This window comes from Mytilus edulis, chromosome 13 (assembly GCF_963676685.1).
Source record: "Mytilus edulis chromosome 13, xbMytEdul2.2, whole genome shotgun sequence".
Lineage (NCBI taxonomy): Eukaryota > Metazoa > Mollusca > Bivalvia > Mytilida > Mytilidae > Mytilus > Mytilus edulis.
The window spans coordinates 2386909-2404279 of NC_092356.1; the positions used below are offsets into that span (position 1 = coordinate 2386909).

The 17371-nt window shown below is 30.8% G+C and overlaps 1 protein-coding gene across 1 annotated transcript; it reads right to left on the bottom strand.

Annotated features, from left to right (window-relative positions):
* Positions 1-16567: 16567 nt before the first annotated feature.
* On the bottom strand, positions 16568-17044 carry LOC139501926 (single Ig IL-1-related receptor-like). Its single transcript, XM_071291228.1, has one exon. The coding sequence runs from the start codon at positions 17042-17044 to the stop codon at positions 16568-16570; it is 477 nt and encodes a 158-aa protein (XP_071147329.1).
* Positions 17045-17371: the final 327 nt, after the last annotated feature.

Here is a 17371-nt window from a genome sequence, read left to right on the forward strand (position 1 = left end):
AAGTTGAAATCATCTCTTCATAAATTTTACGGACACCATCACGAGTTAATTATCCGATGTGGAATAATCGCTTCACACATGATATCGGATATGTTCCTTACGTCGTAACTACAGTTCCCTTCCCTTTCATAAATGTGCCCTACCGAATTAGACTATTTATCGGATTTGTTATCTCATAAGCAACACGGCGTGTGCCACATGTATTGGAAAGCTGAAATCATCTCTTTTATCGTAAAGTTTTGTTATCAACCGAACCTCATTGTCAATTTCTAGATGTAAGCCAAGATATGAAGCCGACTTAAATGTATCTGTAGTATACTTTATCTCTAGTTCGATAGGATATATGCGTTCCACATAGTCACCAAATTTTGAATTATTTAGTGAAAGAACATCATCTATATAGCGGAAAGTAGAGTTAAAGGATATTGCTCACTTCTTATCCTTCTTCCTAAGAAGTTCCTGCATGAAGTTAGCCTCATAATAATAACGAAATAAATCGGCAAGTAGAGGGGTACAGTTTGTTCCGATTGGAATGCCGACAGTCTGTTGAAAAAACACGTCCTCCGAACGTAACAAATATGTTGTCAATCAAGAAATCATGCATCTTGATAATATCAGTTTCAGATATTTTTTTTGTTTGAAACAGAGTGTTCCTTTACAAAGTAGGGTGTATTCCTCCCTAAGACAAAGGATATAAAGGATATACAAGATAAAGGATGTGTGGATATGATAAATGATTTTTTTAAATCTATTATATCCACACATCCTTTATAAATAAAAAACGAATATTTAGTAAAAGAGGGTTTAGGTAAATGCTGCATTATAAGGGTGCATTCGATCAATCGTAAAGAAATAGAGCTTTGTGTGCTCTTGTTGAAAGTATGAGTGCTACAGCATCAACAAAACTGATAGTTACATAGTTTTTAAAAAATCAATTAATTAAAATTCAATTCCCAAAATAGAAATAAAATAAAAACAGAAGAAAATATAAACGGCATGCCATAAAAAACCCACGAAAACAAGAAAACCAAACTGATGATATGACTTTTTTGTGTACTAAAATTTGTGTACGATAATAAAACATACACAAACTGAATAAAACGGCCATGAAAAAAACCCCAAAAAAACACTTAATCGTTCCTTATAGTGATCTTCTTAAGAATACCAATTTAGCTAGAATATAAATCAGTAATAATAACTATATGTGACGAAGTGCTCATTTGAATTTTAATGTTTGGACGACGACGTTACCCCGAATCTGAGGATGTTTTTTTTTTCCAAATTAAAAACTAGAGGCTTTCATGCCTAGATTTGTTTCAACTCATGTTTGCGACAGATCTCTACCATTGATCTGATCAGTGATCCCCTTTCATTCCTACATTCTATATTTACCCTATTTCACATATAAGAACCTTAGAAAATTCGAAATGGTGTTTTCATGTTAATCAAAATCAATCTCTTGTTCCATTACTGTTCTTGGTCCAAATATTTTAGTCTTTGCCATAATTTAGTGATATCATATATTATATATATCAAGTTAAAATGGTCTTTAAAAATCCAGCATGTACATATATTTTATGTTTTGTTCGTTCGTAAGATGTTGAGAAATCTCTATTAGGAGATCTCACCATCAAAGGAAGCAGTTGGGTTGTGATAATGATGTATTCGAGATTATTCATGTGTTCTCTACTTTGTGGTTTTGTTCACTGTGTTACAATAGAACTTTAAAATAAAATGAAATTAATTTCCGTCTGAAATAAAATTAAAATGTTTACCTGTCATCCTGTTTGTCTGTTATAGGGTTGAGTCTGGAACAAGAACTTCCGTAAAATTGGCTTTGTTTCCAATTAAAATAACATGTACATAAAACACGTACGCAATATTTTATATCTAAAAACCTTGGTTAATTCAACATGGTTGAAATGATAACTAAGATTTGATACTAAATTGTGTACACACGTGGCAAACTAGATAGTAAATTGATCTAGGGTATGTTTGTGTTTCATCATATGTTTACATAGACAGCAGTATGTAACAATTGTTATCACATTATGAATAATGTTTATTATTAGTCTGTATGAAATTACTACTTTCGTAACATTGACTTTCGTTTTCATTTCGATTTCACGTACTTAAACACCTATGCAAAACTTTGTAATTAACATTGGCGAAATCTGGTACATTAAACAGGGTGACAGTAAAAGCTAGCATACACACGGTGTAAATTATGTTAATCTGTTTCTCTTCATATTTGTATCTGATACCACTCAATATGTTGTAACATAGACAGCAATTTGTAAAGATTAAAATGAAAAAAAAACTACAAAGAATGTGGATAAAATATTAAAAGTTAGTTTTGAACATTTGCATAGAGAAAGGCGTAGGCAAATTAGAACAGATATTATTAGTTGTTAGGACTTTTTCTAGATAGGTAGCAGTTCATTAATGTTCGTAGTATACTAAAGATTGAAATGCCTTAATACCTACCTAAGAATGTGAATAAAACATTTTAGAGCTGGATTTAAACATTTGCCTTTAATTGATACTCCTTATAAGTAATTATAGCTTAGAGAAGGAAGAAGGTACATTTGGACGGATCATTAATAGGTTTATTTTAATGATCAAGTTAATTGTTTTGTCAATCCATTGATAACATTACAATTAATTTAAATGATGATGTCATATGTAGATTCAAATATCTTGTTTTAGGGAGGGATAAATGCAACTGTTTAAGACATCACTTCCTAGATATTCTCTAAAATAAGATAAACGATAAGAATTTGCAAGATGTGCAATTCAAAAATTAATGCTCAGCTCAAAATATTTTACTATTGCTAAGTTTGCAAATATTTAGCTGGCATGTCAGTAACTGTTAGTAGTCCTTTGTTAATTCATGTATCTTTATCAATTTGCTTAGTGTTAACTATTCTGACATCGGATTTCAGACTTCTTTTAAACCTTGGCTAGAGGTAAAGGGGGAGGATTGAGATATCGCAAAACATGTTTAATTCCGTTGCATATGTGCGCGCTTGTCCCAGTCAGGAACCTACAACCTTTTGTAAGTCTTGTATGGTTTTTAATTTTAGTCAATTTATATGTTTTAGAGTTTAATATAACGTCCCTTTTCCCAGTTGAACATTTGCCTACGGGTGTTGAATGTTCTTGCTGTTTTGAAGACATATTGGTGGCCGCCGGCTGTTTTCTGCTCTTTGGTGTGGTTGTTGTTTCTTAAACATATTTCCCATTTCAATTCTATTTTACTTAATTATAAAGGATTATGGTAAATGAGGCCTAATGTTTGGTTCACAAATCAAACAGTGTAATTTTTATATCTTATGTTTCACATTTACGGACTAAAATGTACATGCTAGACATTGTCGTTTATTCATCACAACAAATTTCTAAAATTCAATTTACGAATTTTCATTCGTGCTTATAAATTTTTAATTGTACATTTCCATCTAAAAAAGATTGGCACCACGTATTTAGGTCAGATGTCAATTTGAGGCATAAAACATGGAGAAATACATTTGGAAGGGGTATAAAAATTAATGGCAAGTAACCCACTGTCAACACTAGGGACTATATTTGTATAATCAACGAAAATCAAGGGACGACAATTGTTGTCTCGGACCAGATGCACTGCAAGTACTTCATATATCACATGACTTACTGTCAACGTATCCAAGAGAATCGTGGTCGGATGTTTTACGTTTAACAAACGTGTTTACTCATGGTGGACCGTCAAATGGATCATTTGTGGATATATTTTCTGCTATGAAGAGTCTGAAGTATTTACATAATGATATTCAAACTAATGTTCTGTGTGACTTTATGTTTCATGTATTTAATAAAACACAATTAAAATATCTAGAGATAAAAGGTAAATTAATGACAATAGAAACAGATACTTTTACACCATTACGATTTCTGTCTAGTCTTGTTATTCCAAATGCACGCTTCCTTAAACTGTCAAATACTTTCCCAGCGTTGCACGTGTTTGAAAATCGACAAATGGAAGAACTTAATTTAAACAATAATTTTAGAGTACATGGTGAATTCATTATAACAACTGATTTATTTACATATATCGGTAACATGTGTGTAAAGAAGTTATCTTTGACCTTCAATGGCATAAGAATGATCAATGCCGACGCTGTCCAGAAGATGACATACAAACATTGTCTGGAGAGTTTAAACTTAAGTAACAATGACTTTGATTTTCACCAGCTTTACACAATATGGTATTTTAATTTGTTTTCACATCTGAGGAGGTTAGACATGTCTGATAATAACAATCAATTTAATCAAAATAAAGTGAAGATAGATGGGATAAAACTTGATAATACTGATCTATCTGATAACAAGTCCTTTAACATTAGTCATTCATTTTATCCTCCAGATATTGTATTATGGTTTCCTTCCACACTTGAAATCCTGAATATATCTTGTATCAACGTAGTAGCGAACCCCAATCAACAGCCTTACATTGAAAGGAATCAAAGACCTGCAAATATTTGATTTAGCATACTCTTCATTGTTTGACTACAACTACACAATAAATTGACTTCAGAACGTGGATATACTTAATATTTTACATTTTAAATGCGGACTTTTATATTACAACCTTCTTAAATGTGCCGTCAATTTGGAACAGTTGACAATGCAAAGTTCTTCACTAAGTATTGGTCTTATAGATGATCACCACAGAAAATTCCTCTCTGGACTCAAACGTTTACAGTATATAGACTTTTCAAGAAATACATTTGAAGACCAATTCAGAACTTCAGCATTTGAAAGTCAACTAAACAGTTTGCAATCTTTGATACTTGAAGGAAATTTATTCACAAGTATTCCATTAAACCTCAATGACTTTAACCGACTTAGTCTCCTTAACCTTAAAAACAACAAGATTATTTAACTACACAGGAAATTTACGCCATTGACGTTTTTTTTTTTTGCAAAATCAAATAGAACAATGACAGTCTTATTAGAGGGAAATCCTTTTGTCTGCACTTGTGCTTCATTAGATTTTATAGAATGGTTATTTACTACTAAAGTAAAACTTGACAGCAATGGTAGTTATTCGTTTGTCGGAAACGATGGAAATATTACAACTACAATTGCAATTTACAATCACTTGCGAATTATGAGAATACGATGTATAACGACAGTACTGGTTATTTTTTCTGCAACATTGTTCGGTGTGCTTCTATTATTTATTCTTATTGGATATCGTTGCAAATTGCACCTAAACTACTTTTGTTTATTTATCGGGATGGCTAATCCACTTTTCCGGAAGTCAAAAGCAGGACTTGATTATGATGCATATGTAGCTTATTGCGATGGAGACTATAAATGAGTATATAAACCTTTGCGCATATTTCTCGAAGAGAGACGGAATTATAATCTCATGTTGTTAAATAGAGGTGATGTCCTTGCTGGAGAACATAGACTTTCGGCTTTGAACAATTCAATTCCAAAATGCAAAAAGATAATCTTAGTGATTTCAAAAGAGTTTGTGAACAATGATTGGGCTTACTATTAAGCGATTGTTGGAATTGAACATTTCCTGGGATTACAAGCGAAAATAATTGTGATAAACCTGGAAAATATAACCAAAACAGAAATACCGCAATGTGTTCTTCAAATGATGTCATTGAACGCCAATGACCACACTCGTAAAACAGACACATTAAATGAAAATAACATTTTCTGGAAATGTCTAGATCTAGCCATGAAACGTTAGTGATGGACAGTATCGTTTTTTTATATTTTTTTTTATTATTTTTTTGTCATTGCACACATTCTTTGTCAGATTAATGCATATGTAAAGCACATGTAAAAGCATATGCAAATAAAGTAAACATTAAAAACCTGGACGGTGGTAATATAGATATGATGAGCACCATATTCAAGAAAGGAATACAAGAAAAGAATGTTATTAAAATCCAACTAGATGTGCCCGCAGGTATGAGCAAAAGATTTATCAATGTATTTTTTAAAGATGATAGAATGTGTAAAATATCATTGTCGGATAATCGCTTATGTAGATATTTACTAAAAACTATGATTGAAATGACATCTTTTGGTCAATATAGGTAAATTTTAATATTTTATAAGATGACATCACACGTGACTTTCTGTACAATATATGGAGACAATTTAACCTATTCATTAAAGTTAACACAAAAGTCATATTTTTGAAATCCTTGAATACACTTACTATTTATGCAATATCAAAGACCATGGCATTGTTCTTATCTCACATTGTCGTATGTCTTTCTTTTTGGAATTTTGCGTTGATGATGCAGATAACTCCAGAAAAGTGTCTCGAACGCGACTAATTTTTGAAGTTTTACTTTCATTTATACAAATTCTAGTTAACACTGGTTGTAATTATGAAAAAGACATGTCACATCATTTTGTCATAGAGATATGCTTGATTGTATGCTAATTATGTGTATGAAACAACACATATCTGTTAATTTAAAGATTTAATATTTTTATATTTTAAAAGGACGTAGCTACATTGCATTAATACATGGTCTGGGTATTATGTGATTTAGAGCGATGTTCTTTGTTGTTCTTTCCATTTAAATACAACTTCCTTATATTAATATTCAGTTCAATATCTTTCTCGTTAAACATTACCTTATATATCAGGTAAAAGGTACGAACAATTTGAAGTATAAGTTAAAATGAATGACACCATTTTAATACACGCATAAACGGAAATCCTTCCGTTATAAGAGGTCCTCTTTTTCTCTTTGATGTATAACAAAAATAAATCGGAATTGTCGTATTTTAACAGTTCAGTTGGTTTTGTGCAGTGTGATAGATATAAAATCTCGAATGTACAATCCGAATATCATTTTGAATATTTAAATGTATATTCTTATAAAGCCAAAGGTTGTTATTTTATACTTATTGATACAGTCTAAAATCATAAAAGCATAAAAAACGAACAATCTTTAGTTGAAAGTCACAAAAAGTCTTTCTGTTCATATAGGTACTCCGAGTTCTCCGGACTCGCTCGTTGAACAATTTTGGAAACCTTAACAAAAAGTTTCGTAATTGAAAACTAACTCAATTATTTTGGCATTTAAAATGGGTCAACCACTTAATATTGTAAATGTCCTAGGTCGCACCCCAACTCACAGACTTTAAACAATTTCAAGATTCGAAGAGGAAAAATCATAAATAAATTTCATCTCACCTTTCAGTTATTGCTTTGTAACATACATTTCGATTTTGCTTGTTATCGTCAATTAATGTACAAAATAGTCAACATAACAAGTTATTAGCATGGGCTGGCATAGTACCATATACATGCCGAACGTTGATAAAAGTGGAAGTTACATTCTTATTTTAACAAAAAAAAATAGTATGATTTCCAGTAAAACTTCTTAATACCTTCATATACTAAGTTCAGGTTAGTAATTTAAGTACTAAGTAGAATTTCACGCATAGTCCTTAGCAAAGAGCAAGTCAATAAAAAAATGAGAATGGAATGAACTATTACGCGGTACAGATCTCACAAAACTCACAATCTCACAGAATCCAACATTTTCTACATTTGATAATGCCTGTACCAAGTCAGGAATATGACATTGTTTGTCCATTTTATCATTTGATTTTGCCATTTGATTACTGATTTTCCGTTTTGAATTTTCCTCGGAGTTCAGTAGTTTTGTGATTTTATTTTTTACTGACAGCTAGTTCATAGACAATAATATGACGAAAAATAAAAACATTCGTCTCAGATTAAATGTAACTTCTTTTTATAAGACAAAACAATACAATAAAGGTTAAGGTAATCTTTTCCCGGTTAAGAAAATCCTTAGTTTGTCGAAAAATTCAAAGTTCTGTAAACAGGAAATTTATTAAAACGACCACACAATTGATATTCATGTCAACACCGTAGTGCCGACTACTGGACTGGTGAAAAGTGTTGTTGATCTGCTAAAATAATGTTTATAGATCTTATACGAATAATACCAGACAAACTTTGGAGGGATAGAATCAATTAGGTTTTCCCCTTCCATCGAGCATGTATATTCTCTTCGTTAGTATTTGTCATTATCAAGTCAATATATAATGTTTTACAATATCAGGATTCTCATGAAGGTCTACAGCTGGTAACAGAATAACGTGTTTTGATATACAACACAGGCCTACACTTTATTTGTGAATTACGTTTCTGTGTGTGTTACATTTTATTGTTGTGTCTTTGTTCTCCTCCTATATTTAATGCATTTCCCTGATATTTAGTTTGTAACCCGGATTTGTTTTTTTTTCTATCGATTTATGAGATTAAAACAGCGGTATACTACTGTTGCCTATATTTAGAATGATTGGGCGACAAGGACTCCTCACCAGAAGTATTTTAACAGTCTGTATAATGTATCCCAGATGAAGCGTACAATTCTGCTACAAGGAGTCTGTTGCTACTGAATTAAATATGAGGTCTGTCAATTCAATTGAACTACCGAAATAATGATGTACTTACCAGATAAAATCAAATTGATTAAATATATATTTTTTGAGTAATAAAAGAGGTGATAAAAGAGCAAACGAAATTCATTCTGAGTTGCATAGCTATCTGTTTGCATGGTATAATTTTCCTTTATAATTTACCTGTTGTAGAACGAAAATAGAAGAGCAGATTCTTTAATATATATTGATTGTCAATGTATTCATTTGTCATTAGTTTCGATTTGATATTAATAATTTCAAGTTCTCTGTCTGTGAAGAACGTTGTTAAAAAAGTAAACTCTCAGTAAAATACTGATTTCCACGGAAAATTCAAAACGGAAAGTCCCTGATCAATTTATTTGTCACAAATGTTATTAAGTAAATGACTATCATGTCTTATTTTGGCGAAAGGAGGTTTGAACGAAACGTATCCTTCGAGACAGTGTCGTTGATCATTCATTTGTATTGACCCTGATATATGAAACCAAAAAACTGTTTTTTCCCACGTAAATAGATATAAGAAGACGTGGTATGAGTACAAGTGTCAATGAGACAACTCTCCATCAAGGTAACTTATAAGTATAAACTTATCATAGATACAAGGATTAAATTTTGTCTTCACGCCAGACGCGCTTTTCGGCTACAAAAAAAAAACCCTCATCTGTGACGCTCTAATCTAAAACAAATAAAATACAGCTTAGGTACAATGTAATATATATTGCTGAGGTCAAAACGTCTTAGTATTTCTAAAACACAAACGTTTTGTAAACAGTAAATTTTAAAGTTAACCGTTCGAGGTCAAAGTACGGTCTTCAACATGGAGGTTTGGCTCACACCAAACCGCATGCAAAAAAAACAAAAAAATTACTAGATAAAGTAAAACCATTTAGACGAAAAAAAACAACTGTATAATCTCAAAAAAATTCAAGAAACGAGAAACACTTATGAACCACATCAACAAACGACAACTACTAAATATCAGATTCATGACAGGAACATTTAAACCAATTTAGCAAAAAAGGTCGATATACGACAATGAATGTAAAAAATAGAGATCTTCTATCGTGTGTTATAAATAAGGGAAATAAAAATATATTATAAACGATGTGGAGATCTCAACTCTAAGTTATGATTTGATTTTGAGTTACTATATATGTCAAGTGATATCCAAATCAATTATGCCTTAACCAAGGAACAAACAACATTGCTTGTGTATTCAACGAATCTTTTGATAATTTTGAAACTCCCATTTTTCAGTACGATAGTTACTTTAAAAATGGAGCTCGAGATATTTTGAACTCAAACTAACAAGAGAGGCGAAAGACACCAAGAAAAATATATATAGACTAATAAGTCTAAAACATACTGATAATCCAATGGCATAGAAACCCGATTAATTACCAAAAACAAAGAACTGTGCAGCAGTACTAACCCAACGACCCTGCTACACACGTGACATCAATTAATGTGAGAAAACTGTCTTCACTAATAACCAATAACGTTAAAACAGTAGGACAACAAAACTACATCAAGTATTTCACAAATGTATTTATGTTTATGTAGGACTCTTAAGTGCAATTGGGACGCTAAAGTACAATGGTCACGCTAAAGTGCGATGGTATACGCTATAGTGCGATTCTTCCATACGCTAAAGTCCAATGATCTGCAAAAGTATAGGTGTATGAAACTTAGTTGGATTGTGACGTTATCAGTGTTCGTACAAACTAAAAATGAACACACCGGAAATCAAATAACAAATAATTCATTAAGAACTTTTAAACCAGATGTCAATAACTAAATTACATTAAACATAACCGTGCTTCGATGGCTGAAACAAAGGGGATTCATTTTGGTAGTTGGAAGAAGAGCTTGGATCCTGCAGTCGACCGTTTTACTTTAGGCTCCAAAGATACAAGTAGTCTTCACATTAATATCTTGTATCTTGGTTTTATTGGAAACAAACGGATACATTTTAATTATTGTTAATTCTGCAGTTTTCTTTGAGGCCCCCGTTAGAATATTGTCAATTTTATTGAAAAGTAACGTCGTCAAAACAAATAAAGCTACATGTATTCATGCGTAAATTATCAATTGTCGGCTTAAACTAATGTAAATATAACATGGATGCGAAGTTGCTACAATAAAAAGAGAAAATGAGGCCCAGCTAAAATCGCCTTTCTCTAATTATTTATTTAAAATATGCGTCAAATAAATGTTATATTTTCCGACAATAAACGAATTTTGTATTTGTGATTTAAAACGACGGTAGTCAGGGAAGGTGTTACCATGAGTGATAGACTACAACATGTGAACGGCAAGCTACCCCAGTTATCACAATATTTAACTCGCCTGAACTGTTTTTCATTTACAAGAAATATCGTAATGTGTAACACCTAAACTACCTTTTTAGCAATAATAACTTTGTTGGTCTTTAACTCTTTATGTATCATTCACTTAAGACTACTGTTAAATTATTATGCCTATCACATATGGTATACCTTATAATACCAGATTTTAAAAAAGAAATTGAATGTTCATTAACTTTTTTCAAAGCCCTCGAACCTTACCCTATTGGTTCATCGCACTTTAGATAGATTTACCATCGTACTTAAGCGTGAGACAACATCGTACTTTAGCTTAGACCATTGCACTTTAGCGTGGCCATCGCACTTTATAGTACCATCGCACTTTAGAGTCCTACATATACAATATGTGTTAATGTAATGCCATCTGTAGGGTAGCTTAATTTCGGAACATTAAAAAAATCTTAAAATGCCACTAAACAGATAATCATTATATCAGAAAAAAAAACAAAAAAATTATGTGTATTTCATTTCTTATTGATAATTGTCGCATTGATGTATACTCCTTAAACTACAATTACTCAATCTTGTATAAATATAAAGTAAACTGATTTAAATAAAAATTGTACATGAACATATTATACATTACAGTAAAAATATAGAAAATCGGGTCGGCCTTTTATGGTTTACTTTTTACAAAAACAAAAAATGAAAACAACACGTTTAATGCTTCCGAAGCGCTTTTCTTGATTTACCTTTATCAGGAACGCTTAGAGCCAAATATTTACATTGCCATCCCTTTAAACAGAACAATACAATATCTTTTTAAATATAAGTATAAAAACAGTAATGGCTATTTAAAAATATTGTTGTTTTTTTTAAATAATCCAAATGATATTTGGGTGGTAATGTAAAGTATGTTTGGTTGAATCTAATAAGAACCAACAGCAGTCCGTCGTCGTCGTCCGTCCGTCGTCGTCGTCGTAAACTATTTCAAAGATCTTCTACTCTGAAACTACTGAACCAATTCAAACCAAACTTCATCTGATTGATTCCTAGGGTATCTAGAATAAAGTTTGTGTTTGAATTTCCATTTCATCAAATAACATGGCCGCCATGGCTAAAAATAGAACATTGGGGTAAAATGCAGTTTTTAGCTTATAACTCAAAAACCAAAGCATTTAGAGCAAATCTGACGTGGGGGGGGGGGGGGGGGGGGGATTAAAATGGTTTATCAAGTCAAAATCTATCTGCTCTGAAATTTTCAGATGAATCAGACAACAGATTGTTAGGTTGCTGCCTCTGAATTGGTTATTTTAAGGAAATTTTGCTGTTTTTGGTTAATATCATGAATATTATTAAAGATAGAGATAAATATATATTCACACATGATGTGAATAAGACACGCTGCATATTGGAAATATATATCCATCCGAATAGTCATTGTAAGACTGTAACAAATAACACGTGGCTGTTGATTATTTCAGTGTCAATTTTATTGTCTATTGATTTTAACGTAAGGTCAAATCAGGCCGGTAAATTAAACGCCGTATTCACAGGTAGTGTGTTTTATTTGTTACCTGTAATTTTATGTGGTCGGATAAATTGTACTTTTTATGTTCGTAGAAATAGAAAGTTATACATTGTTGATTTCTGTATGATTGTTATACGCATGTGTTTTAATTGTACTGTTTGTGGGCATGTACAGTTATGTGAAGAATTAATACAAAAATATAAAATTATACTTAGAAATGGCTTCTAAATTTTTAATAAACTTAAGTAGTTTAAATGTAAATGGTACTAATAATAAAGCTAAAAGAGACAGAGTAATTGAATGGATTAAATGTCAAAATAGTTCTATTTGTTTTTTACAAGAAACTCACTTTGACGAAAGAATAGAAACAGAAATAAGAAATAATTCAGAATATGATATATTTTGCAGTCACGGAACGACCTCTAGTAGGGGTGTGGCTATTCTCATTAAAAAGTCTCTAAATTATAAGTTGATAAATAAACACAACGATGTTGATGGACGATTAGTTCTTCTTAACTTAGAAATTGATGAAAGCGTTTTTACACTAATGTGTATATATGCACCCAATTGTAAAAGTAATAGAAATATATTTTTCAAAAAAGTTAATAATATATTAAAAGAACAAGGGATAGGAATTACAATAATGGGGGGAGATTTCAATGATACGATGAAAGGGATAGACAGAAAAAGTACTAGTTCTGAGGTAAAAAATATCCAATCAGTAAATAGTTTAAAATCTTTAATAAAAATAAATAACTTAACAGACATTTGGAGATATTCAAATAAGAATAAACAACAATATACTTGGCGGAGAAAAGATAAATCGCAGGCAAGTAGGATTGATATGATTCTTATAGGTTCAGACTTCATACCACTAGTAGAATGTTGCAAAATTAAACCTGCAGTTATTGATTCTACGGATCATCAAAGTGTTTTTATGAGATTTAGAACTGGTGCATCAGAAAAGGGAAGGGGGTACTGGAAAATAAATAATTCTATATTAGAAGATAATGACTACATAAAATTAGTTGATAAAGAACTGGAAAGCTGCTTTAAGGGTAATCGTAATTTACAAAATCTTGGTTTAGCATGGGATATATTTAAAATAAAGGTAAGGGAGACAACTATAGCTTATTGTAAATCTAAAGCCAAACGTACAAGAGAAAATTTACGAACTCTTGAAAAAAAATTAGAAATAAAATTGAAAATTAGAGATGAACAAGAATCTGAGAATAACTTTTTAGATAAAGATATTGAAGAACTTGAAAATAATATTACCAAAATTTATGAACAAAAGGCTAAAGGGGCTCAAATAAGATTACGTGAGAAATGGGTCGAATTTGGGGAAAAAAATAACTTTTTAGGTTTAGAAAAACAGAGACAGGTCAAAAAGTCAATTAATAAATTAAAAGGGGAAAATGTCCTTTATCTGCGTTATTATTTGTTTTATCTGTGGAAATTATGGCTTCAAGATTAAGAAGCAATACTGATTTTAAAGGTATAAGAATCAAATTAGATTGCAAAAGTCATAGTATAAAAATTTCGCAACTAGCAGATGATACTACTTTATTTTGTTGTTCTAAATATGACGTTCAAGTAGCTATGAACGAAATTGAAATATTTGGTTCTTATTCAGGACTGAAATTAAATAGAAATAAAACAGAGGGGTTATGGGTAGGCAAGCTTAAATCATGTAAAGACAAAATTGAGGGAATCAACTGGAGTAATGGACCAGTCAAAACTCTTGGTATATACTTTGGGCACTGTAGGGAGGAATGTGAAAAATTAAATTGGGAAAATAAAATTGAAAAGATGAATAAATTATTTTGTTCTTGGCAAAAAAGAAATCTTACTATTTTAGGAAAAATTTTGATAATCAAAACACTAATTGTGCCCATTTTTACTTTTGTGGGATCTGCCTGCATAGTTCCAGAGAAATATTTAAAAGAAATAGAAAAAAGTTGTTTTAAATTTGTTTGGGATAATAAACCAGATAAAGTAAAAAGAAATTCAATTATTGGTCCATATGAAAAGGGGGGATTAGATATGATAGATATAAGGAGTTATTTCACTGCTTTAAAAGCTATTTGGGTAAAAAGATTAGTAAATGATTGTGAAGGAGGTTGGAAAATTATACCTCAGCACTATTTTTATAATTTTGGGTCAAATTGGTTAGTGTTTCAAACAAACAGTGGGGATAAGCCAGACGAAAGCATTGAACACATCCCAGATTTTTATAAAGATATCATTAAATGTTGGAAAATAACTGGTGGAGGACTAACAAAAAAACCAGAAACATTTACAGACATAAGAAAACAAATATTATGGAACATTAAATTTATTAAATTTGAAAATAAAGCTATTTTTTTTAAAAATTGGATTAAAAACGATCTTGTTTATGTAAATGATATCATAGATGAAAAAGGCTGTATTTCTCAAGACATCATTTTAAATAAACTAAAAAATAAATCAAATTGGATAGCTGAAATTAATTTAGTAAAGAAATCAATACCGAAAGATTGGGAAGCTACTTTGAAATCGGAAAACTCTGTGAAAAGTATTGTTAATATAAAAAGAAACCAATTTTTAATTGAAGGTTTACCTATAAAATTAGAATCACTATCAAATAAACTTTTATATAAGTCTCTGATAAATAAAAAATTTGAACCAGCTATTGGACCTAAAAAATGGCTGCGTATATTTAATATAGATGATGTGTTATATCAAAACAATTTAAATAAATTTTTATTCATATATTTAAAAGAAAATAAACTTAAAATTTTTAGATGGAAATTACTACAACATATTCTACCTACAAAGAAACTTTTATGCAGGTGGAAAATTGTAAACAATAGTTCTTGTAATTTTTGTACACAAGAAGAGGATTATGATCACTTCTTTATGCTGTGTCCGTATTTAAAACTTTTTTGGAATAAAATAGATGATGTTTTAAAGAACAGTAAAATAATGTTTAAGATAAAACTAAGACACTTGATATTTGGATATAAAACTTCTGACGAAGAATATTTTGACTTTAACTATTTTTTAACAATTGTTGGTTTTTCAATTTACAAATCCTATTACATATCTGATCAAAAGACAAAAAAATGTCAATGTTTTCTCAATTTTTCTCAATGAGTTCAATAGAAGAGTATGTCTACATATAAATAGTAATTTCTTAGCAACTATTAGAAAACATATGAATAATCATAATAAGTGTATTATTTAATATATATTTGCTATACAAATGTAATATGTATTTTACAACTTTTCACTACCCTGAGTGATTAGTGGATTGTAACAGGGAACATCAGGAGGAGCTTGGACTCTTGAAGGATATTGTAACAAGCCAATATTTGAAATAAATATTTAATTATGTTGTTAAAAACAAAAAAAAAAGAACCCACAGCAGTTACATTTTTAAATAAAAGAAATTTTATTTGTTTAAGCATTTAATTTGTGTCACTCATTCTAACCTTTATTTCGATTTGTTCGAATTATTTTACCTGTTAAAATAGGCAATTTTATACGAGATAGATTAAGGTAGAAGGAAGTGGTATTTAAAATGAAAGAAAACCGTTATCGTTTAAATTCACATGAACTTTACTATTGCATGCAACGTTGTCACATCCTGTTAGAATATTTAATTTATATTGAACAAAATACACGTGGTTTGCATGCGTCACGGTACAAGGAACTTATATCACACACATATTGTACAAAATAATTTCACATTTTTCAATGACAGTCACGTGATCTTTGCTTATTTTTTTCGTTGGGTACTTCAATATCGGTGATTGATGCGCTGAGTTTTGGTACTTCCTTTTTTCTTTTTTCGTTGGGTACTTGGATGTTGGTGATTGATGCGTTGAATTTTGGTACTTCCTCTTTTCTTTTTTCGTTGGGTACTTGGATGTTTGTGATTGATGCGTTGAATATTGGTACTTCCTCTTTCCTATTTCGTGTGAAGACTTTGATAAATACAGTTATCGTTCTAAATGTATGTAAAATTTTAACTCTACATGATTTAAAAAGTATTCGACAATTATTTTTCTTAGGGGTTAGTGTTCCCCATTTAACAAAAAAGTATGATAAATGTGATATATTGATGTCTTTCTCTTTTCTTTATACTAATACAAAGCCCACTAATTTAGATATCTCAGCATATACAAATTTAAAAAGTATGAATTCAAAAATTATTTAATATCGTTATTTAATCATCTATCATTTATAAATGACAAAGTTGTCTTCACTAACGTTTCATGACTAGATCCAAAGTTTTCCAAAAAATGTTATTTTCATTTAATGTGTCTGTTTTACGAATGTGGTCATTGGCGTCCAGTGACACCATTTGCATTACACATTGCGGTATTTCTGATTTGGTAAAACTCTCCAAGCTTATAACAATTAGTTTTGCTAGTAACCCAATAAAATGCTCAATTCCAACAGTAGCTTCATAGCTCGCCCATTCATTGTTCACAAACTCATTTGAAATAATTAAGATCATCTTTTTACATTTTGAAATGGAATTACTTATGGCAAGTCTATTTTGACCAGGCCGTACATCCCCATCTCCTCTGTCTGACAAAAGAAGTTTATAATTGCGTCTCTCTGCTAGAAATGAACGCAGCGGTCCATACACCCATTTATAGTCGCCTTCGCAATAAGCTATATATGCATCATATTCAAGTGTTTCTTCTTTTGACTTCTGGAAAAGTGGATTGGCCATTCCGATAAATAAACAAAAGTATTGTAGGTGCAATTTGTAGCGATAACCAAGAAGAATAAATAATAGAAGTACACCTTATAAAGTTGCAGAAAAAAAATAACCATACTGTCGTAATAAATCTTATTCTCATAATTTGCAATTGATTGTAGACAACATCCATCGCTTATAATACACGAATAACTACCATTGCTGTCAAGTTTCACTTTAGTAGTAAATAACCAGTCTACAAAATCCAATGAAGCACTAGTACAAACAAGAGGGTTGCCCTCTAATAAGACTGTCATTGTTCTATTTGATTTTTCAAATAGCACTTCAATTGCGTCAGTT

Bases quoted from the DNA above. Each gene is read 5' to 3' on its own strand.
- LOC139501926 (XM_071291228.1), bottom strand. From the start codon at position 17,044: ATGGCCAATCCACTTTTCCAGAAGTCAAAAGAAGAAACACTTGAATAT.